The 19,071-nt window shown below is 36.6% G+C and overlaps 2 protein-coding genes across 3 annotated transcripts; one reads left to right on the top strand and one right to left on the bottom strand.

Annotated features, from left to right (window-relative positions):
- The first annotated feature begins 16,367 nt into the window (after positions 1 to 16,367).
- LOC110790917 (biogenesis of lysosome-related organelles complex 1 subunit 1) lies at positions 16,368 to 17,433 on the top strand. 2 transcript variants are annotated; one of them, XM_056833246.1, is made up of 4 exons: positions 16,368 to 16,600; positions 16,694 to 16,899; positions 17,157 to 17,290; positions 17,330 to 17,433. In XM_056833246.1, exons 1-3 carry the CDS (start codon positions 16,459 to 16,461, stop codon positions 17,244 to 17,246), a joined length of 438 nt encoding a protein of 145 aa, XP_056689224.1. In that variant the 5' UTR covers positions 16,368 to 16,458; the 3' UTR covers positions 17,247 to 17,290; positions 17,330 to 17,433. The 2 variants fall into 2 exon arrangements, with proteins under 2 accessions (XP_056689224.1, XP_021851364.1); XM_021995672.2 differs by having other exon boundaries at positions 17,157 to 17,433.
- A 139-nt stretch (positions 17,434 to 17,572) lies between these two features.
- On the bottom strand, positions 17,573 to 19,071 carry LOC110790916 (cationic peroxidase 1-like). Its single transcript, XM_021995671.2, has 4 exons — positions 18,750 to 19,071; positions 18,467 to 18,658; positions 18,107 to 18,281; positions 17,573 to 17,958 (listed from the first exon to the last, which is right to left on the bottom strand). Exons 1-4 carry the CDS (start codon positions 18,963 to 18,965, stop codon positions 17,573 to 17,575), a joined length of 969 nt encoding a protein of 322 aa, XP_021851363.1. The 5' UTR covers positions 18,966 to 19,071.

Raw genomic sequence — 19,071 nt, 5'->3', positions numbered from 1 at the left:
TTTAGCCGATCTAGCCCTACAAGGAAAGACTTACAAACCCTCCTTGAAATAATGAATCGAGAATTTCATCACGGCACTCCCAATATCTATCTAAAGCTGGACAAGCTACCCTCATCCAGAGTAACTTAGAAGCACTCCTAACATACATCTGCTCGTCCTTCCTTATTCCAAAAGGAAAATTTGTAATTATTAATCCAACATTTGCCCGATTTTCTTTAATTAAGCCTACCTATGCGATATTTCTAAATAATCCAACATTTATGACCCAACTACTATTATTAATCCTGACAAGTTACTAACCTGCTATAGGCGGTATTCACCCTTACGTGGCATATAACAATTATAATTTTTTATTTTTTTTCCCCTTATTTTCTTTAATTGCTATTTTAATTTTCGTTCTTCTCTCCTCTGTGATTTTCTGCTTCATCTCTGCACTCCTCTCCATTATTTCTCTTCTACCTCTTCTTCACCATTGTCGGTCCCTCATACGGTCATACCTCTCCATTCGAAGTTCATCAAAAATAATCAGCAATTGCTATGGCTAGGGTAAAGCAATTGCCTGTTGGATCTGGATCTTCTTCAAATTCAAGGTTTTATTTTCTTTCTAAATTTTCAACAAGACCACAATAACCAACATCCCACAACATAAAAAAAAAAAAAAACTATATTATTGCAACAGCTCAAGTTTTTACAAACTGACCATCAAGGAAGCCCAAAATTCAAAATTTACCAAAAAAGGAACAAAAACGCTAAGGTTCGTAAGTTCACCTTCAATTGTACGATTTTGGAGACGAAATTTGAATGCGCGTGGATGAAGTCACCTATTTCCACAAGAAAATCGTTGATGATGTCATGAACCAGTACTATTGTGGTTGAAGCAGCATTAATGGAGAAGAGAGGAATTGAAACACGGTACAGAGAAGAGAAGGGTTAAGGGTTTTTTGAAAAAAAAATTAAATCCTTGTTTAGGTGGCAAGTGATGATGACGTGTCCAATATTTTAGGAGGGAAACCAACTTTAGGTTGTCAACGTTTTTAACGTTGACTTTGTAGCAGGTAACCGGTCATCTAGGCTTAATAATAGTAGTTGAGTCATAAATGTTGGATTATTTAGAAATATCGCATAGGTAGGCTTAATTAAAGAAAATCGGGCAAAGGTTGGATTAATAATTACAAATTTTCCTTGACTTTGTAGCAGGTAACCGGTCATCCTGGCTTAATAATAGTAGTTGGGTCATAAAGGTTGGATTATTTAGAAATATCGCATAGGTAGGCTTAATTAAAGAAAACCGGGCAAAGGTTGGATTAATAATTACAAATTTTCCATTCCAAAAAAGGTTGCTCACCAACTTGACTCCCTTCACAGTTCACATAAAATTTTTCTGGAAACAATCTCCCACATAGACCTCTGCTCCGCTCATTTCCTAGAACAAGATCTGCACTCCTAAAACCATGGGAGGGCTAGGGCTACGTCGGACTTTCCCCTCAACAAACTTCTTAGCGAAACTAGGTTGGAAACTCCTAACAAAACCGGATAATATCTGAACAACCCTAATGCGGAAAATTACCTCTCACGTAACAATTTCTTTAAATATAAATCAAAGCAAAAAAAACTCGAAAATCTGGCGAGAAATCTTAGCCCAACGAGAAATCATTCGCAATAGAATTGGATGAGAAGTAGGGAATGGAAAATCCATTAATATCTGGCTCAGCAACTGATTCTCAAAGAAAACTTGTTCTCTCATCTTCGGAGATTCATCTATATATGAAGTCAATCTGGAATTCCTTGTAGCGGATTGCATCAATGAAGACAATAAAATCCGAAGTATACCAATTCCCCTCTCAAACATAGAGGATAACCCAATATGGGGCCTCATTAAATCATGATAATTCACAGTTAAGTCGGCCACCTGGCTAGCCCATGATCTCCCCCAATATATCTAAAGACAAATGGCACTACCATTGGATTTGGAAACTAGACCTCCCACCCAAAGTCAAAATCTTCTTATGAAAAATAGGCCACAAAAGTCTCCCGGCAAGGGACACACTCCACACCCGCCACACCACCCCCTCCCCAACCTGCGAGATCTTAACAAGTTGGTTGGACTGTTTCTTCAACCCCACCTTGATTAATAGCCTCTTCTAAACCCTTTAGGGTATCACCTTCATAAAATCACCTTCGCCCTTTAGGGTATCTAGAAATAAAGAAATAAAATTAATTTCAATTCGAAAAACTTCTCCGCCTCCTCTATCTTCCAACGGGCCCTATCTACCTTCAACAAATGGGATCTACGTCTACAAATGGATGCTTGCCAAATATCCGATGAACCATTCCCTAACCAACCAACCCCTCCCCCCACCAACCACCACCTACCCATCATCCAATCCTTGTCTCCTGGGCCAATCCTCCAATAGGTTACCATAAACTCAACTTCGACGGCTCCCGCAAAACCATCTAGATCTCATCCTCAGCCGGCACTAGTAGAAAAAATGTCATTTGCAGCGCGCATAAAAGAGGCTTTTTACAGCGTTTTTGAGCGCTGCAATTGTGATGGCAGCAAATAGTAGACTCTTATTTGCAGCGCACAAAAACGCTGCAAAAAACCATTAATTGTAGCGCACGTGGTTTCATACGCGCTACAAAAAGTCTATTTTCGCAGCCTTTTGCAGAACGTAGGCGCTGCAAAAAATAGAATTCAAAGCCACATTTCAGAAACTATTCGCGGCATTCACTTGACAGTGCGTGCTGCAAATAGTACATTTATTTTACAAAAAAAAAAAATCACTACAATAATAATGCATTATTTTTTTATTTTTTTTTGGTAAATTAGCAAAATCTATTCCAAAAGGTAGGAACCAAGAATCCAAACAAGAAACACAAAATAAGGTTAAAGGAGTACAGAACACTCCTTAACAACCAAACACTACAAACCCAACAAAAGTGAAGCAATACATCAGGCCTGACAGTACACAACAATAGCAGATCAGTAGTACATCCCACACCCAACACTCCTGCAGCAGCACCTGGAGAAGCTGAGTAGACTGCAACCAGCACCAAAACGGCCTCAATAGCAGCCAAAAATTGCAGGAACAAGCTGCACCAACAACATCAAAATCCTCAATAATTGCCACCACCAACCTTTATAAAAATAAATATTTGTCAATACTCAAATCATAGAAAAGATAAAAAAGGGAGGCAAAGCTCATATTGAAAGTGATTCACCTTCCCATCAAATGAAGAGGTAGGGGGGTGGGGTTCATTTTGGTCTATACTTGAAAAAGACAATAATTTACCATTATCTCACATATCTTAATTATTTGATTTCTGGTGTGAGGAAAGTGATTCATGCATTGCAAAAGGAAAGTGAGATTCATTACTTAGGGAGAGAAAAAACCTGAACTCAGGTTAGGAACCAAGGCAGGACTGAAGAAAAATGACATTAGGAAGAGAAAGTCTATTAAGTTGGATACCTTCTTGATCAACCACTTCCATAAAAACACTCTTACTCTTACTAACAGATCCCGAACCCATATCCAAAACTGAATCTGAGAACACAACTGTTCACACAAGATCACGAGAGCAGAAAACAAAATTTAATCCATAAAACTGAATCTGAGAAAGGAAGGCAAAGCACTCTCTTAACCTAATAAAAAGCAAAAACTTCGACTTCATTGTTCTCATGATCTCATCCCCAAACTAGCATAACAAATCTAAGTTACCAGATTAAAAATACCAAATAATTCATCTAACCCCAAAATGTATAGCTGGGAGAATGAGATGTCCTTATAAAACAAATAGCGACTGAAGTATAGCCTTCCAACACTTAATATTGTACGACACATCTCAATGAACTCCAGAAGATTTCTTGCCTTACTCTTCCACTAAATAGTAAAATCTCTAATTTTCTCAAATCATTCAGATCAAATATAGAAGACAAACCAAATTACTAAAGATAATTAACCTTATCCGAAATTGCCACCAACAACACACAGTAGAAAGCAAAAACAGACGAAGTAAAAACAACAGGCACTAGCAACAATCCCAAAGGAACAAAACTAGCAAGACGGGGTCCCTGTAAACATTTCAGATAGGACAGGAATTGAATCTGTTTCGGTAAAAACAACAGGCACCAGCATCTTCTGCAAATTGCCTTTGTAGTAAGCTACCAGAATACCAGAATAGCTTCACCAGTAAGCTACCCATAAAATGATAAAAAGGCATAGCTGTTAAAGCAAGAATAAATGGATAAACGCTTGATATGAAAAAGGCACAGTAACCTAATTCATGAAATGTTCAGGTTGCAAACCCTCGTGGAGAATTCTTTCCAATTAGAAAGTGAATATTACTAACACACTTTCTCAGGCATAGAAATTCATCTAGATTACTACTATTTGGGAAGGGGGGTAATATTTACTTCACTAGAGAATATGAAATACTCAAAATACTGTTGTAGTGGAGGGGGGCAACGTTTTCACCCTTCCTCTCTCAGCTAATTCTTTACATGTATGATAGTTGATGTAGGATTCTTTGGTCAGAACTTTTTTTTATCAGGTTCTTAATTAGATTTTGAACTTGTAGATAACAGTGCACCGCCAAGGTGTAGATAGTAGCATTGCTTAAATTAAACTGGGGAATTAGGTAACCCTCAATGGCCATGTCAGGTCAAATATAAAAAAGTTATTGTACGATAAGTCTATAACCATGTTGAAAAGATTGAGTAAATTTATTGAATGGGTATACTTTATCAAGTATAACACAGTGAAGGACATAGATGAAAACAAGGATATGAACCTTATTTCTGGGAGGAGTGCAGCAATCTGGAGGGTCTGCCAGAGTGATTCTTGTTCGATTGGCATGTTGCTCCTTTGCCTCTAGTGTAGGACCAAAACGACCACCGACTCCCACATACTCATTGTCTTGAATCCATCAACCCATGTTGGCTCTTTAACCTAAGATAATAATAATTGTTCAAAAACATTATTACATATGTCTGAAGAATAAAAATCAGTCTTTTGAGTACAAGATTTACTTCCAACTAGTACCCAAAAGTCAAAATAAAATGAACTATTATACGAAATCAAGATAGTTAACACTAGATTATTCAAGGAAATATATACACAGCCAAATCACAAAATTATTGTCACGACACGCTATGCTCAGATATCAATTTTCAGCTCAGCGCTAGGCTTCAAGCACTATTTGATCAAACCAGTTTATAACAAATTAAATGTTCTTTCCATCCGTATCTCACAAGCACGATATTATTAGCTTGAACAACATATAATTCCATCACAATTAGTATATAAACCCAAATAAAGACTAACACCTATACAAACAGCAACTATAATGAATATAATAGTAATGATTATTAGACTTCGACCAATCCAGATTGAAGCCGAGTCAAGTCCCAATTAGAAAGGAACACTAAAGCTGGCCACATTAGATTTGGAGTGAGTACAACTATTTTACTGTACCCAACCCCAAATCTCTGAATCAAAAATCAATATCAACAAAACAACCAGACACAATTTGACCATAAAATAAACAAAATCAACAGAAATAACTTCAAAAACCTAAAAAATTAACCCTAAATGACCTGAGTTAGGCGCTGTGAGGGTCTAACAGCTTGTTTCCTGCTGTAATACTCTTGTGCAAATCCTCCTCACTTGTCTTATCATTGTCTAGGCTCAAAGCAACGTTTCTACCGCATATGAATTTGAATTGTGGTGCCTTATTGTAGAAGGCTGTACATTTCAGCACATCGCCAATTCGGTATCTACGGAGACCTACATTATTATATGCACCATAAATTGAAGTACCAATTAGCAATGAGCATTCTATAGTAAAACTGATTTGCTTAAGTTTATGAACTTACCAGCAAAGGTGATGATAACAATTTCATAATAACATCCAAGTTTGACTTGCAGAAGATCCACGAGTTTGCTCGAGGGTACCTCCATTTCTTCATTAAATGACCATGAACTTTCACTAAGTGGAATAAACTCGTAGTAGCACATGCTGGGCAGAAGGGTGAAGGAGAGTTCAGACGGACCATCCAAGAGTTTCAAGTTAATACCAAAAAAGGATTATGTTGAAGCATACATTATGTTGAAGCATATTGCGAATAAGAGATACTAATCATGACATTTGATCATCAACTTAGCCGCAATGATATAGGCGAAAGAAGAAGCTTAAGTGTATTCAGTATACTGTTAGATATGACTACTTGGCGGTGCATAGCAGACAATAAGCTGCTAAGAGCGGTGTGCATAAAGCATATCAGTGTCTCTATCAACATGCTTTTTAGCCTTATGGTTGAATTTTTACTCATTGTGAAAATCTTAATGGCCTCCACCAAAACTAAGCAGAATCTAACATTGGATTAAGGATCATGATTAGTACTAGACAAAATTACTGAGTCCATTAACAATATCTGGTCAGTGAAAATAGTATGAACATGAATTATTAGCAAAACCAGTGACTTTTTTTTTACTGATCTGAAAATAATCAGCAGATGAAGTTAGTCGCTCAATCGATAAAACCCCAAAATTGTACATCAAATAAACTCCAGTGTATTTCAGGGTAACAGGTGGACATTCCAGCAATACATCCCTATCGCAAATTACTCAACCTTAGAGGAGCTTGCAGACATATGTTACAGAGATGAGTGAACCCCAAAATGACCCGAATCAGTCTCACAGCCAACAAAAACCTTTTAAAATTACTTCAAATTAAAAAATCAAACGAAGAATAATAAATCAATTCACAAATCAAACGAAGGAAAATAATCAACCCTAAAAATAGCGGAAACATCCAAACATCATAGATCAAATAAAATTCTAAGAACAAACAAGATTAAGAATCAAATCCCTACCAAATCTCAATGAAAAATCGAAGGATTATGATGCTCCTTAACGCGTAAGAAGAAATGGCTAGGGTTAAGAAGAAAATAAGATTTAGGACGAGAGAGAAAGAGGAACAAACCTGGGATTTAGGATCTTCGATAGGTACCGGAAGAGTCGACATCGGGAAACTCGCCCTCATAGACAGAGGTGACTTCTTCTCCATACTTATCGTTCTCCGGTGACTCGTGTTTTCCATTTTCTCTCTTATGTTCGAGATTTTCATTGGAAATCAAGTAAATCTATGCAAATAATACACAAATAATCATCAAAATTACAAAAAATTGTGTTAAAAAAAAGATACAAATCAACAGATACGGACTTACCATTTGGAGTAGATACAAATCAACAAAAATTCTCTCAAACAGAGGGCAAAAACTGAAATTAAGGATGGGATGTAGGAGAGACTTTTAGATTTGAGTGAGAGAGAGAGAAACGAGAGGGTTGATGGAGGCGGAGGTCTCTAGGTTTGGATGAGGGAATAGTGCCCTTGCAGCGAACAATTACGGGGGCGAAGTTGCAATTACGAAATTAATTGCAGCTTGTATGACACGTGCACGCTGTGAATTTAGAAAAAAATAAAATAAAAAAATTTCGCAGCGATTCTATCAATTTAAGAAGTTGTGAATAGCTTATTAAAATTTGACCCGCGTTGACTATATAATTGTTGCAACTTCTATAATTAGCATGAGTTTCAATTGATGAGTTGCAAATGACATTTTTTCTACTAGTGCGGCATTATTATAAGAGACCACGAGGGCGCTCCAATCTCAATCAAAACTTTCAACCTAGGCGACACACCCCTTTTTCTAGCAGAAGCCAAATCTCTTCATAAAGGTATCCATTAAGCTCTTAACAAAGGCATTAAAAAACTTCAGATAGAGGGGCCGGGGACAACCTCCTAGTTATCAATATCATCAAAGGAAAATGGCGAACTCCTTGGAAACTGCAAGCAATCAATGTGATATCAAGAATCTTCTCCTCCAAATCCACGGGAAATCAAACACACTACCGAGAAGGAAACAAGGCGGCAGACTGGATAGCTAATGTAGGGCATTTAGTTACTAATTCAATGTATATTAATCACTCTTGTAGTCCGCACCTCCTCAAGATTATGTGTAATGACGAATGAGGAATACCCCTCGCGAGGAGGGCCTCCTAATCTCTTTTTTCTTATCTATAAAAGAAATGCCTAAGTAGTAAGTACTGCATCCGTTTTAAAATGATCATTACACTTCCTGTTTTAGTCCATTTTATAATGTTCTTTACATTGTTCTTTATTCTATTTTGTTGAATGAAAATTTACTATCTTACCCACTTTACCGCACAACATTTACAAATTTTGACTCACTTTCTCTTACTTTATTCATTTTTTTCTCGTATACCCACCCACCTTTTTACACATCTGTCTTATTTTATCTATATTTTATTATATCCACTCACCCAGTGATGGATGTTCCTTGTGAGTAGGGTGGGCCCAGCCTCCCAGGCGGAAAATTTCGTAGTGTATTTTTAGTTCCATCCCCCCTAAAACTGGTGTTGAATTGTATAAATTGCATACTATATTACTTAATTTATCTATTGGTCCCCTCTTAAAATTGTTCAAGATCCGCCACTGCACACACTTTCCACAGACTTTTCCTATTTTGTCTTAATATTTATATAAAAAGTAACGGTTAAGATCATTTTAAAATAAATGTAGTATCATATTAAGAATCAGGTGGAGTATAATGTGCCACACATGAAATCCGTAAAACCGGGGTGGTAGGGAGAACAAACTAAAATTGAATTTGTAATACTGTATACGGGGCCTGGGACGATGTTAATAGTCGACGAAAGGGAGTAGAGAATGGAGGGGCTTTGGCGTGGAATGGAAATAAAGAGAGTCAAAAAGGTGCAAAACAAACACAGGAATATCAAATTATTGTATGCAAAAACTAGCAGCTTGCAAGTTGCAATTGTAGTGCAGCACGCTATGCTTGAATATAGTTCTCCGTATATGCATGCATGTGCTTATGTCTGTTTAATTACTGTTATGAGTATGAGTAATGTTACGTTATTGATAAAGAACACGTGAAAGAATATCACTATTTTCTATGGATTTAAAATGAACAATTATAATGCAAATACATACAATTCTTCAAACCTAGCAGGGAGGTTCATGGAATTTTCAGAGTGACGCCTTCTTCAAACCTAGGGATACACTACTTCTCTCTATTTCATAAAAATGTTCCAGTAGCATTGTATTGTGTTTAAGGTCGTCGCACAAAGTAGTATACTATTAAATGGTTAGTATATTTAGTAAATCGGTTGTTAAATTATAATTACAAATCAGGGGTATACCAACAGACTTTTACCGACCATTTGAGGGTTCGCAAGAGATTTACCGTCAACATTTACTAAAAGTGACAAAATTCTAGCTACCAGTAAAAGAAAATTCCTTTTTTCCCAAACCAATTTCTAAAAGTTTTGGAAAAACAAAATTTACTTTAGTTGTTCTTATAAAAAAAAAAATATATCGTTTGGTGGTAGCTAGAATTTTTTTCACTTTTTTTTAAAGGTAAACTTAGTTTAGTAATAGAATTATGTCACTTAAAATTGTTTTTCTTAGCTTATTGGTAAGTACTTTATTGATTTTCATAGTTATATCACTTCTTATACTTAATTCGTATATGATATCGACAATACTGAAATAAGCCAGCATACTTGTTTTTATATACAAGGTGTGATGCCACCTCAGCTAACAACCTAACAGAATGAGTAACTAACTCATAATATAAAATATAAATAAATAAAAGTAACCACTAGTTCTTATACTCCCCCTTCAAGCTGGACCTTGGATATAAGTCCAAGCTTGGCAGAAAGGAACTTATGTTGAGTGGAAGATAGTGGCTTGGTAAGGACATCAGCAAGTTTCTGTGAACTCGAAACATGAATGGTTTGTATGAAACCAGACTCCACCTGCTCTCTTACATAATGCATATCCCTCTTGAGATGCTTCGTTTTTTCATGAAACATAGGGTTCTTAGCAAGATGTTCAGCAGAAACATTGTCAAAGTATAAATTAACAGGCAAAGTAATTGCAACTTGAAGGTCTTATAGTAATCCTTGAATCCATACCAACTCACTTGCATCAGCTGACATACTTCTGTATTCAGCTTCTGCTGAAGATTTATTGACACTTCTTTGTTTCTTGGTCTTCCAAGAGATCAGATTGGGACCTAGAAAGACTGCATAAGCACTGAGAGATCTGCTACTGAATTGGCAAGAACTCCAGTCAGTATCACTGTATGCAGAAAGATGAAAATCATTGCTTGCAGAATACCAAATGCCATTATCCAAGGTACCCTTAAGGTATTTAAGAACATGAAGGGCAGCCCTTAGATGAGGGACTCTAGGAGAGTGCACAAATTGACTTAGGTGTTGCACACAATAAGAAAGATATGGCCTAGTAATACCCAAGTAGAGCAGCCTTCCAACCAATCTTCTGTAAATGTCTGGTTCAGTGAGTAAATCCCCAGCATTAGTGGATAATTTGAGACCACAAGACAATGGGGCAGAAACTGAATCACAATTCTCCGTACTAGCATCAACCAGTATATCTTGAATGTATTTCTTTTGAGAAAGAAAGATACCTTCAGAACTTCTATGTACCTCAATTCCCAAAAAGTAAGCCAATTGACCAAGATCTTTTATGGTGAAAGCTTGATCCAAAGCCAATTTGACATCTTCAATCTGAGAGGCTGAAGTGCCTGTGAGTAAGATGTCATCAACATAGACAAGTAACACCAAGAATTCACCATCCAGATTTCTGGTGAAAAGAGAATAATCCTGAGTAGATTGAGTGAAATGCAAAGTTTTCAAAAATTTGCTTAACTCTTTATTCCACTGTCTGGATGCCTGTTTCAGGCCATAGATGGACCTTTTTAACCTACAAACTTCACCTGGTTTTGCCTTGGTGTAACCAGCTGGAGGTTTCATGTATACTTCTTCATCAATGAACCCATGTAAAAAGGCATTATTAACATCTAATTGACATAAAATCCATCCTTTCATAGCTGCCAAGGCAATAACAATTCTCACTGTGGCTAGTTTGGCAACAGGAGAGAAAGTTTGAGTGAAATCCCTTCCTTCAACTTGTTGGTAACCAATAGTAACCAGTCTTGCCTTGTATTTGTCAATTGTATAGTCAGGATTAAGCTTTGTTCTATAAATCCATTTTGACCCAATTGCCTTTTTGTCCTTAGGTAACAAGGTGAGATCCCAAGTTTCATTGCTCTCAAGAGCTTGGATTTCCTTATCCATAGCTTGAATCTAGTGTTCACTGGTTTTAGCTTGACTGTAATGTGTAGGATCAGAAGAATTATTACACACAAAAAATGCAAGTGATTCCTAGGTATCAAAATCATGCAAGGCTAAATTAAGTAACCAATTTGGATCATCTGCCAGATTAGATCCAACAGAAAATGAGAGTGACTCACTGTCATTTGATTGATTCACAATATCCCTATGAGGAACATATCCACCCACAAAATCTTTGAGAGTAGAAGATGGTTTGATGATTCTAGTAGAATGCCTGACAACAGGTGCAGAATCAATAGTAGGATTTGAAGGTGGTTCAAGATGATCAGTAGATAAAGTATGATTTGAGACTGGTAAAGAAGAACCAGAATTATGAGAAATGGGAGAATGATTAAGTGGAGAAATATTGATAGAAGTAGAAATAGAAGGAGAGGTATGTAGTTGAGGGGAAGAAAGAAAATTTTCAGAATCAGTAGAATAGGGAGAAGTAGTTTCAGAAGGTTGTGTGTTTGACAGATCACAATCAAGACCAAACTGAACAAGAGAAGGAGAAGATATAGAACTTGTGATGGATGAAGTGGACAAATTATAAGGGAATATTGTTTCAAAGAAAGTTACATCCCTTGAAACAAAGACAGAATGAGAATCAAGATCATAAAGTTTGAAAGCCTTATAGCCAGCTGGATATCCTATGAAAATACATCTTCTTGTTCTGGAATCAAATTTATCCCTTTGAATTTGATTATTATGAGCAAAACACAGGGAACCAAATACCCTTAGAGTGTCATACTCAGGTGGTTGTTGGAACAAAACCTCAAATGGAGATTTCCTGTTTAAAACCTTAGTAGGAATTTTATTTATCAAGTGAGTAGCAGTGAGTATACATTCTCCCCAAAACTTCTTGGGAAGATTAGCATGAAATCTCAGTGATCTGGCAATCTCAAGTAGGCTTCTGTGTTTTCTCTCAACCCTACCATTTTGCTGTGGGATATAGGGTACACTTTTCTCATGAATAATGCCCTTATCAGCAAATAAAGTTGTACAGGAAGTTTTTACAATTTCAGTACCATTGTCTGATCTGATTCTCCTGACTCTAGTGTGAAACTAAGTCTCAACCATGGATAAGAAATTGGCTATAACCCTTTCAACCTGAAGTTTATTGTGAAGAAGATATGTCCAGGTTGTTCTGCTATGATCATCTAAAATAGTTAAGAAACAGGAGGCACCATCCAGATTTCTCACTTTATATGGACCCCACAGGTCTAAGTGTATCAGATCAAAGCATGCATCAGCTTTACTTGTACTAATAGAAAAAGGTAACTTGTGATGCTTAGCTTTACAACACACAACACAGTTATATTCAGAAAATCCTTTACAACACTCAGCATCAATACATTTCATTTTGGACAAAGATGGATGTCCTAGACTAGCATGAAGCATATGGATTTTATTTGCTACTGAAGTCTTAGCTTGAGCATTACTAGTAGCTGTCTTATGTGATAACATATCAACATTAGTATTAGGGACATTTTCTACTGTATTACAGCTTTGTGGTTGGAGGGTGATACCTTTGGAAGAACCAGCATGAGAGGGTAGAACAAAATAGTACAATCCATTTGTCCTTTTTCCAGCACCAAGCAACTCATGGCTAGCAGGGTCCTGGAAAGTGTATCCAGTTCCATTAAATAAAACTTGAACACCAGAATGTTCTATCAATCTACCAACAGATAGGGTTATGCTTGAAACCCCTAACCAGCAGCACATTATGCAAAACCAATTGGTTGCTTAAAACAGTGTCTCCTATGGTGTCTACAGCTAGTTGAGAACCATCAGGAAGACCAACTTTGATAGGATTAGTTAGATATATGATGTTGGTTAAGATAGTGTCATCATAAGTCATATGATCACATGCACCAGAATATACTATCCATAAACATTCATCATAAAGTTTAGTCACAGCACAGTTAAAAGAGTGGGAAATTATACCTGCATAATTGGCATAAGAACAATGAGCTCCACTTGCCTCAGTACCATGTGCTTGTTTGCCTTTCATCACTTTCATAACTTCTTGGCAAATAGCATTCAGCATTTCATTGTTCACCATCCCATTGTCATTGTCTGTGTTCCCCAAGGGTTCATCATCAGTGTCAGCAGTGTAATTAACATGTGCTGCAAGTCTGTTTCCAGTAGTGTCATTGCTCTTAGAAGCTTTGATAGAGTTGTACCACTCAGGATAGCCAATAAGCTTGAAGCACTGATCAGCTGTATGTCCCTTCCCTTTGCAATGAGTACAGATTCGATTCAGCTTTTCCTTTTTAATTTCTTTCCAATCTTTCTTTGCTGAACCAGCATTATACTTCTGAAACTGTGATTGTATCCCTCTATGAGCTTGAGCAGCCATAGCACTGTTATTCATAGCAGTACAGTCAGTATTACCACCATTCAATTCTTTTTGTTTCTCAATTTGTTGAGTAATTGAGAATACTTTTTTGATACTAGGTAAGGGATCCATGGAAAGAACATTAGTCACAGTACTGTCAAATCCACCATTCAGTCCAAGTAGAAACTGCATCATTTTATGTTCTTCTTCAAACTCAGCAATCTTCTTCAGAAACTGACAGCTACACTGCATCATAGCACCACATGTGCAACTAGGAAATGCTCTTAAATTTTTCATTTCATCCCACAATTTCTTCAGTTTCCCATAGTAAGTAACAAAATAGTCATGTTTTGCTGAGTTAAATTTTCAATTTCTTTCTTCAATTGGTAAATCAGTGGACCATTAGACTAACCAAACCTCTCATTCAATTCACGCCACAAATCAACAACAGTGTCAATATAACCAAAATCATTTGCTAATTCATGATTCATGGAACTCAATATCCAGCTAACCACCATGAAATCAGCACGTTTCCATTTCATGTAATCTTTGTGATTCGCAGCAGGTTTTGTTATCTCACCATTGATAAATCCTTCTTTGTTCTTAGCTACTAAAGCACGTTTAACATTTTTACTCCATCTCATAAAATTCACACCAGTAAATACAGCAGCAACTAATGAAGAGGTTGGATTATCTGAATTAGCAATGAAAAACGGATCACAGTTATCAGTGTTACCTCCATTGTTGTTGTTGTTGTGCGAATTATCACTCTCAGAATCTTGGATTGCCATTTCTGATGATCAAATCACTCGAACAATTGATGAAGAATATCGTAACTTATCGCAAGAAATTTCGCAATCACACTCGTGAATTGCAAGAAAATTTCGCAATAAAATTCCTGCAATCAGATACTCCCAGCTTTGATTCAAAAACAAATCGAGTTTATCTCAAATTGAGCAAACCTCAATCTCAAATCAGAGATTCTTGCTCTGATACCATGTAGAAACTCAAACCAATTTGGGGAGAATTTGAGGAAACAACTGAATTCAATTATTGAATTATATTCTCACAAACTGAAATAAGCCAGCATACTTGTTTTTATATACAAGGTGTGATGCCACCTCGGCTAACAACCTAATAGAATGAATAACTAACTCATAATATAAAATATAAATAAATAAAAGTAACCACTAGTTCCTATAACAATGTCCTAAAAGAATTATTAAATTCCTTCTTTAGAAACTCAAGTAATGGTTTATGACTAAATTTCTTAATACTTCGTATGTAACTTCTATTATGTTCTTGTAAATGAACAAACAAACAAAAACCTCCATTGTGTGGAGGTAGGAGTCGTAAGACTCGGGATTTGTTCTTGGGGTGGCGACAACATATGGGGTTTAAATTTCATATATAATATAACTGGAAGTTCAAGAACATGTGGCGTCGCTGTTCAAAGTCCCATATGATAGAGGGAGAGAATCCTCGATTTTCCTAAGTATTAGTGGTTAAGGCGGTGTTGTGTAATACCGAGTACTTCCCTAAGGTCATGGGTCAAATATTAACAAGTCCTTTTTTCTTTTAATTGAATGAAGGCTTCATTATCAGAAATTGCACAGGGTTTAAAATTGTGATGTCATCGTACCCCAGACACTAGTAGGACTATAGGAGAATGGTAATAAAATTGTTTACTCAAATGCTTTTTTTGTTGAACAGTGTGATGTTATATACTTTGAGGTTTAGGATATCTTGGCAAACATGGAAATCAAGTCGTTTGCATCGTTTCAGTTCTGGGCAATTTCAATTTAAATTAATTCGGCACAATTTAATTCTGATAAATTCAGGTCATCCTATTTTCAATTCGAATTGGGGATTGGATCGAATCGTTTTATCGAGACTTTGGATGAATAAAAGGTCATTCATATAGAACTGTTCCTTATCATATCGGGTTTGAGTTTAGATCAGATTAGATATGGTTCAGTTTTTTATTACCTGTTTTTAAAAATCAACATGATAATAATAGGTTACCCGTTTCTAAAAATCGCTTTTTTTACCCGCTTTAAAAATCAACATGATGAAAATCAACATGAATGATGACTGACTTTAAACGTATCAAGTACTTTATAACTTTCAAAATCATAAAATAAAAACCTCAAAAGTGATTGTGACACTGAACGGAAACCGGATTACTGATTCAGACTGAGGATCGAGTTGAAATACGAAGTACTATTTATTACTATATACTAAAAGAGACACCCCGTGGATGACACGTGTCAATTCCTGGTGCGTTTTTTTCCCGCCAAAAATCACTTTCCCAAAAAAGTGTATCTGTTTTTATTTTATTTTTATTCTCTACCTTTTTTATAAAGTATTTATATATGGAAACAAATTTTAGTTTATAAATAATGGAAATAATAGATACGACGTAATAATAATAAATCTAAATTGGTAATATTTTAGCCAAATCGCTATATTAATAATGGAAAATTTATCACTCAATATTTTGGTCAAATTACCATATTAGCATTTTAAATATGCATATTAGATGAATAAATTTAAACGAGTATGTTAACAATGTTATAACTACGCAATAGTTTCGAAATGTAGTTAAATATTTTGTGAAAAAAGAATGATCAAAGTCCGTGCGTGTACGGAATCTAATATAGTATAGCAATACAAGTTACACAACGAACATATCAAATTATTGATGTAAGATATCAGCCCAACTGCAAAGGCCCAAAGGCCGGTTCCTGGATATTGTTTAATGAAAGCTTCGCTGTTTGCCAAAATATGTTGAATCCATCAAACTAAAATAAAAAGTTCCTTCGCATCAGAGAGTTTCCCTCACGGCGGAGAAGAACTACTCAAGGCTTCCCGATGTCGATACCAGCCCGACATCCACCGTTAACATCAGAACCTGCCACCGCAATCGAAGGTAGCGCAACAGGACTCGAAGCCTCCTTGCTTAACATACTTCATCAACACCAGACCTCCTCCTCCTTCCTCCGCCACCAAACCGGTCTCTCTCTCCTCTTTGTTCCTCCCAATTTTAATCTAATCGATAGAATTTTTAACTTTGATCTAATAATCTGAATTTGAATTTGTACAATAGAAAAAGCGAAGAAAGAAGCGACGAGAGCGGGGATTCGAGTATCAGAGCTGCTAGTTGATGCAGTCAATGGCGGAGTTCAAGAATCATTCCTCCATCAAAAGCAGATCGAACTCGAAATTCGAGGTTTAACTACTACTATTAATCGTTTCCACAAGCAGACTGATCAATGGCTTGCCGCTTCTCGCTCACTCAACACTGCCATTAAGGTCTGTTCATTTCAATTTCTAATTACTTTGATATCAAATTAGTAGCTTCATTTGTTTTTTCAAGGTTATACGCAATTATTAATAATAACAAAATCTGGTGTGGTACTGGTAATGATTTTTCTTACAATTTAGTTTCATAGAGTATAAGGAATAAGAACGTATCACGTCAGACCATTTTTTACAATTGTCATACGAAGTAGAAAACCCTTATTTTCAACAGGGAAAGTTGATATTGTTGTATGAATCTGTGTGCGTAGGAAATTGGTGATTTTGAGAATTGGATAAAGGTGATGGAATATGATTGTAAAAGCATCACCACTGCCATCCGCAACATTCATCAAGCTTGAAGGCTTTTACAAAATCCAATTCATTCTTTCTGTAATTATTCCTCTTTTTGTAACTTTTAAGATGTTATCCCTCTACTGTGTAAACCATCTAGTGAGATTTTTAAACTGACAAGTAGGTCTTGTAAACAACGGTATGTATTGGTACTCAACTGATTGTTTATTAAGTATTAGTATTGCTTTGGATAAACTTTAGTAGCAGAATTACTTTGATACAATTCCTGCCAAGTTGGAATACGTACGCATTATTTGCAAGGGAGTAATTTTCTTACACAATTGGTCTATAAGAAGAGTAGAGTCTCATTAGTGATCATGTGAAGCCTGATGGCTTAGTTGGTTTTCCAGCAATTGGTTCTGATCTGTCCGTTTGTTCCAGTGAGGGGACTGAGGTTGCCCATCTTGACCATAGCTGCTGCAAAATCCTTGTGAAAGGATGAAGGGTTATTGCTGTAAGAAGTGACCTGAGAATCAGTGGATCCGTTATTGAAAAGCTGTTGATCCGAGTGCATCAGACCTTTGTTGTTGACAAGATCTTTGAAATACCCGTTGTCAAAGACAACAGGAGTGGTAGTATCGAGTGGGGTAAGATTGTCATCACCCCCGTTGTTTGGGCACTTGGATTTCACAGAAGTAACAAATGATGCTTCGATGTTGCTCTCGTTGTAAACTCTATTGCGGAATACTACACATCTGGCTTGCCCAATCGTATGTGCTCCTGTGTTACAAAACAAAATCAGTTTACGTTTTCTATTCAGCTATATATAAAGCTACTATATATAGCGTGCCTAGAGAGCTTTACAAACATTCTTTCAGTAAACAATCATGATGCTCTGGAACTGAGGAAAACCAGAAGGGTCACTCACCTGCTAGGGCCACCATTTCTTTGGCCGTGAATCCTTTGTTTGAGAAGGAAGATAGAAGTCCATTAGTCCCACTAAGATCCGAGGATGGGGATGGAATGTCAGAATTTGCGGTGCTTAAACTCGCTTTAGTAGAATCCCGCCTACCCAGCTGCACTCTCCATGTTGGACCACCTAGCTGCAGAAAATGAAACTCCAAGGTTCAACTTCGTGTTTGCGATATAAGATTACTGTTATTGAACCATTAGATTCTGTTTTCATTTTAATTAAGCATTGAGGTAGACACAACTGCAATACGGTTTTAGGTCGTGAGATTTGTGGTTGAGTGTAGTCAGATGCAGATTATTTGGATGTTTTACTTACTGAAACAACTGAATCCCGTGCAGCTACAGCTAGAACATCAGCACAAGAAACAACACCAGGGCAAACACTCTCGACTTGAGATTTAATATTGTCGATCACAGTAAAACCCCTAAGTGATCCTGCATTGCCACCTGCAGTTTGTTCCCCTGTGAATGTTGAGGTATCGTTTAAAAGAACAGAAGCATCACATCCCTGCGCAAGCAAAATACATCAAGAATCAGCTGCTATAATACTTTGATGCACAAATTGTTTTATGAAAAGGAAAGAGGGAATAGTGACATGCATTAACAAAGCAGTCATGGAAGTGTAGTCGAAGCAAAGATGGCCCCATGCGATGCTCTGCAGCTACTGCTTTACGCACTGCAGCTCTGATTGTGAAGAGAGCTTTTGGGCATGTCTTGGCATAATAATTGGCTGAAAGTTGCGCTTGGGCTGTCCCTAAAAGAAACAAACTCAGCAAAATTCTTAGCGTTGTTGTCATATTAATAAAAGAAACCATGGCAATCAAAAATAGACGTATATGAACTTGTTTCTCTTTATTATTCCAAGGCTAGCTTCCTACTTATAGGATTATCATTTCATTTTAATATACAATTATAATTTAA

This window comes from Spinacia oleracea, chromosome 6 (assembly GCF_020520425.1).
Source record: "Spinacia oleracea cultivar Varoflay chromosome 6, BTI_SOV_V1, whole genome shotgun sequence".
Classification (NCBI taxonomy): Eukaryota; Viridiplantae; Streptophyta; class Magnoliopsida; order Caryophyllales; family Amaranthaceae; genus Spinacia; species Spinacia oleracea.
Note: the sequence above shows the minus strand (reverse complement) of the source record. Positions and strands in the feature narration are given on the sequence as shown.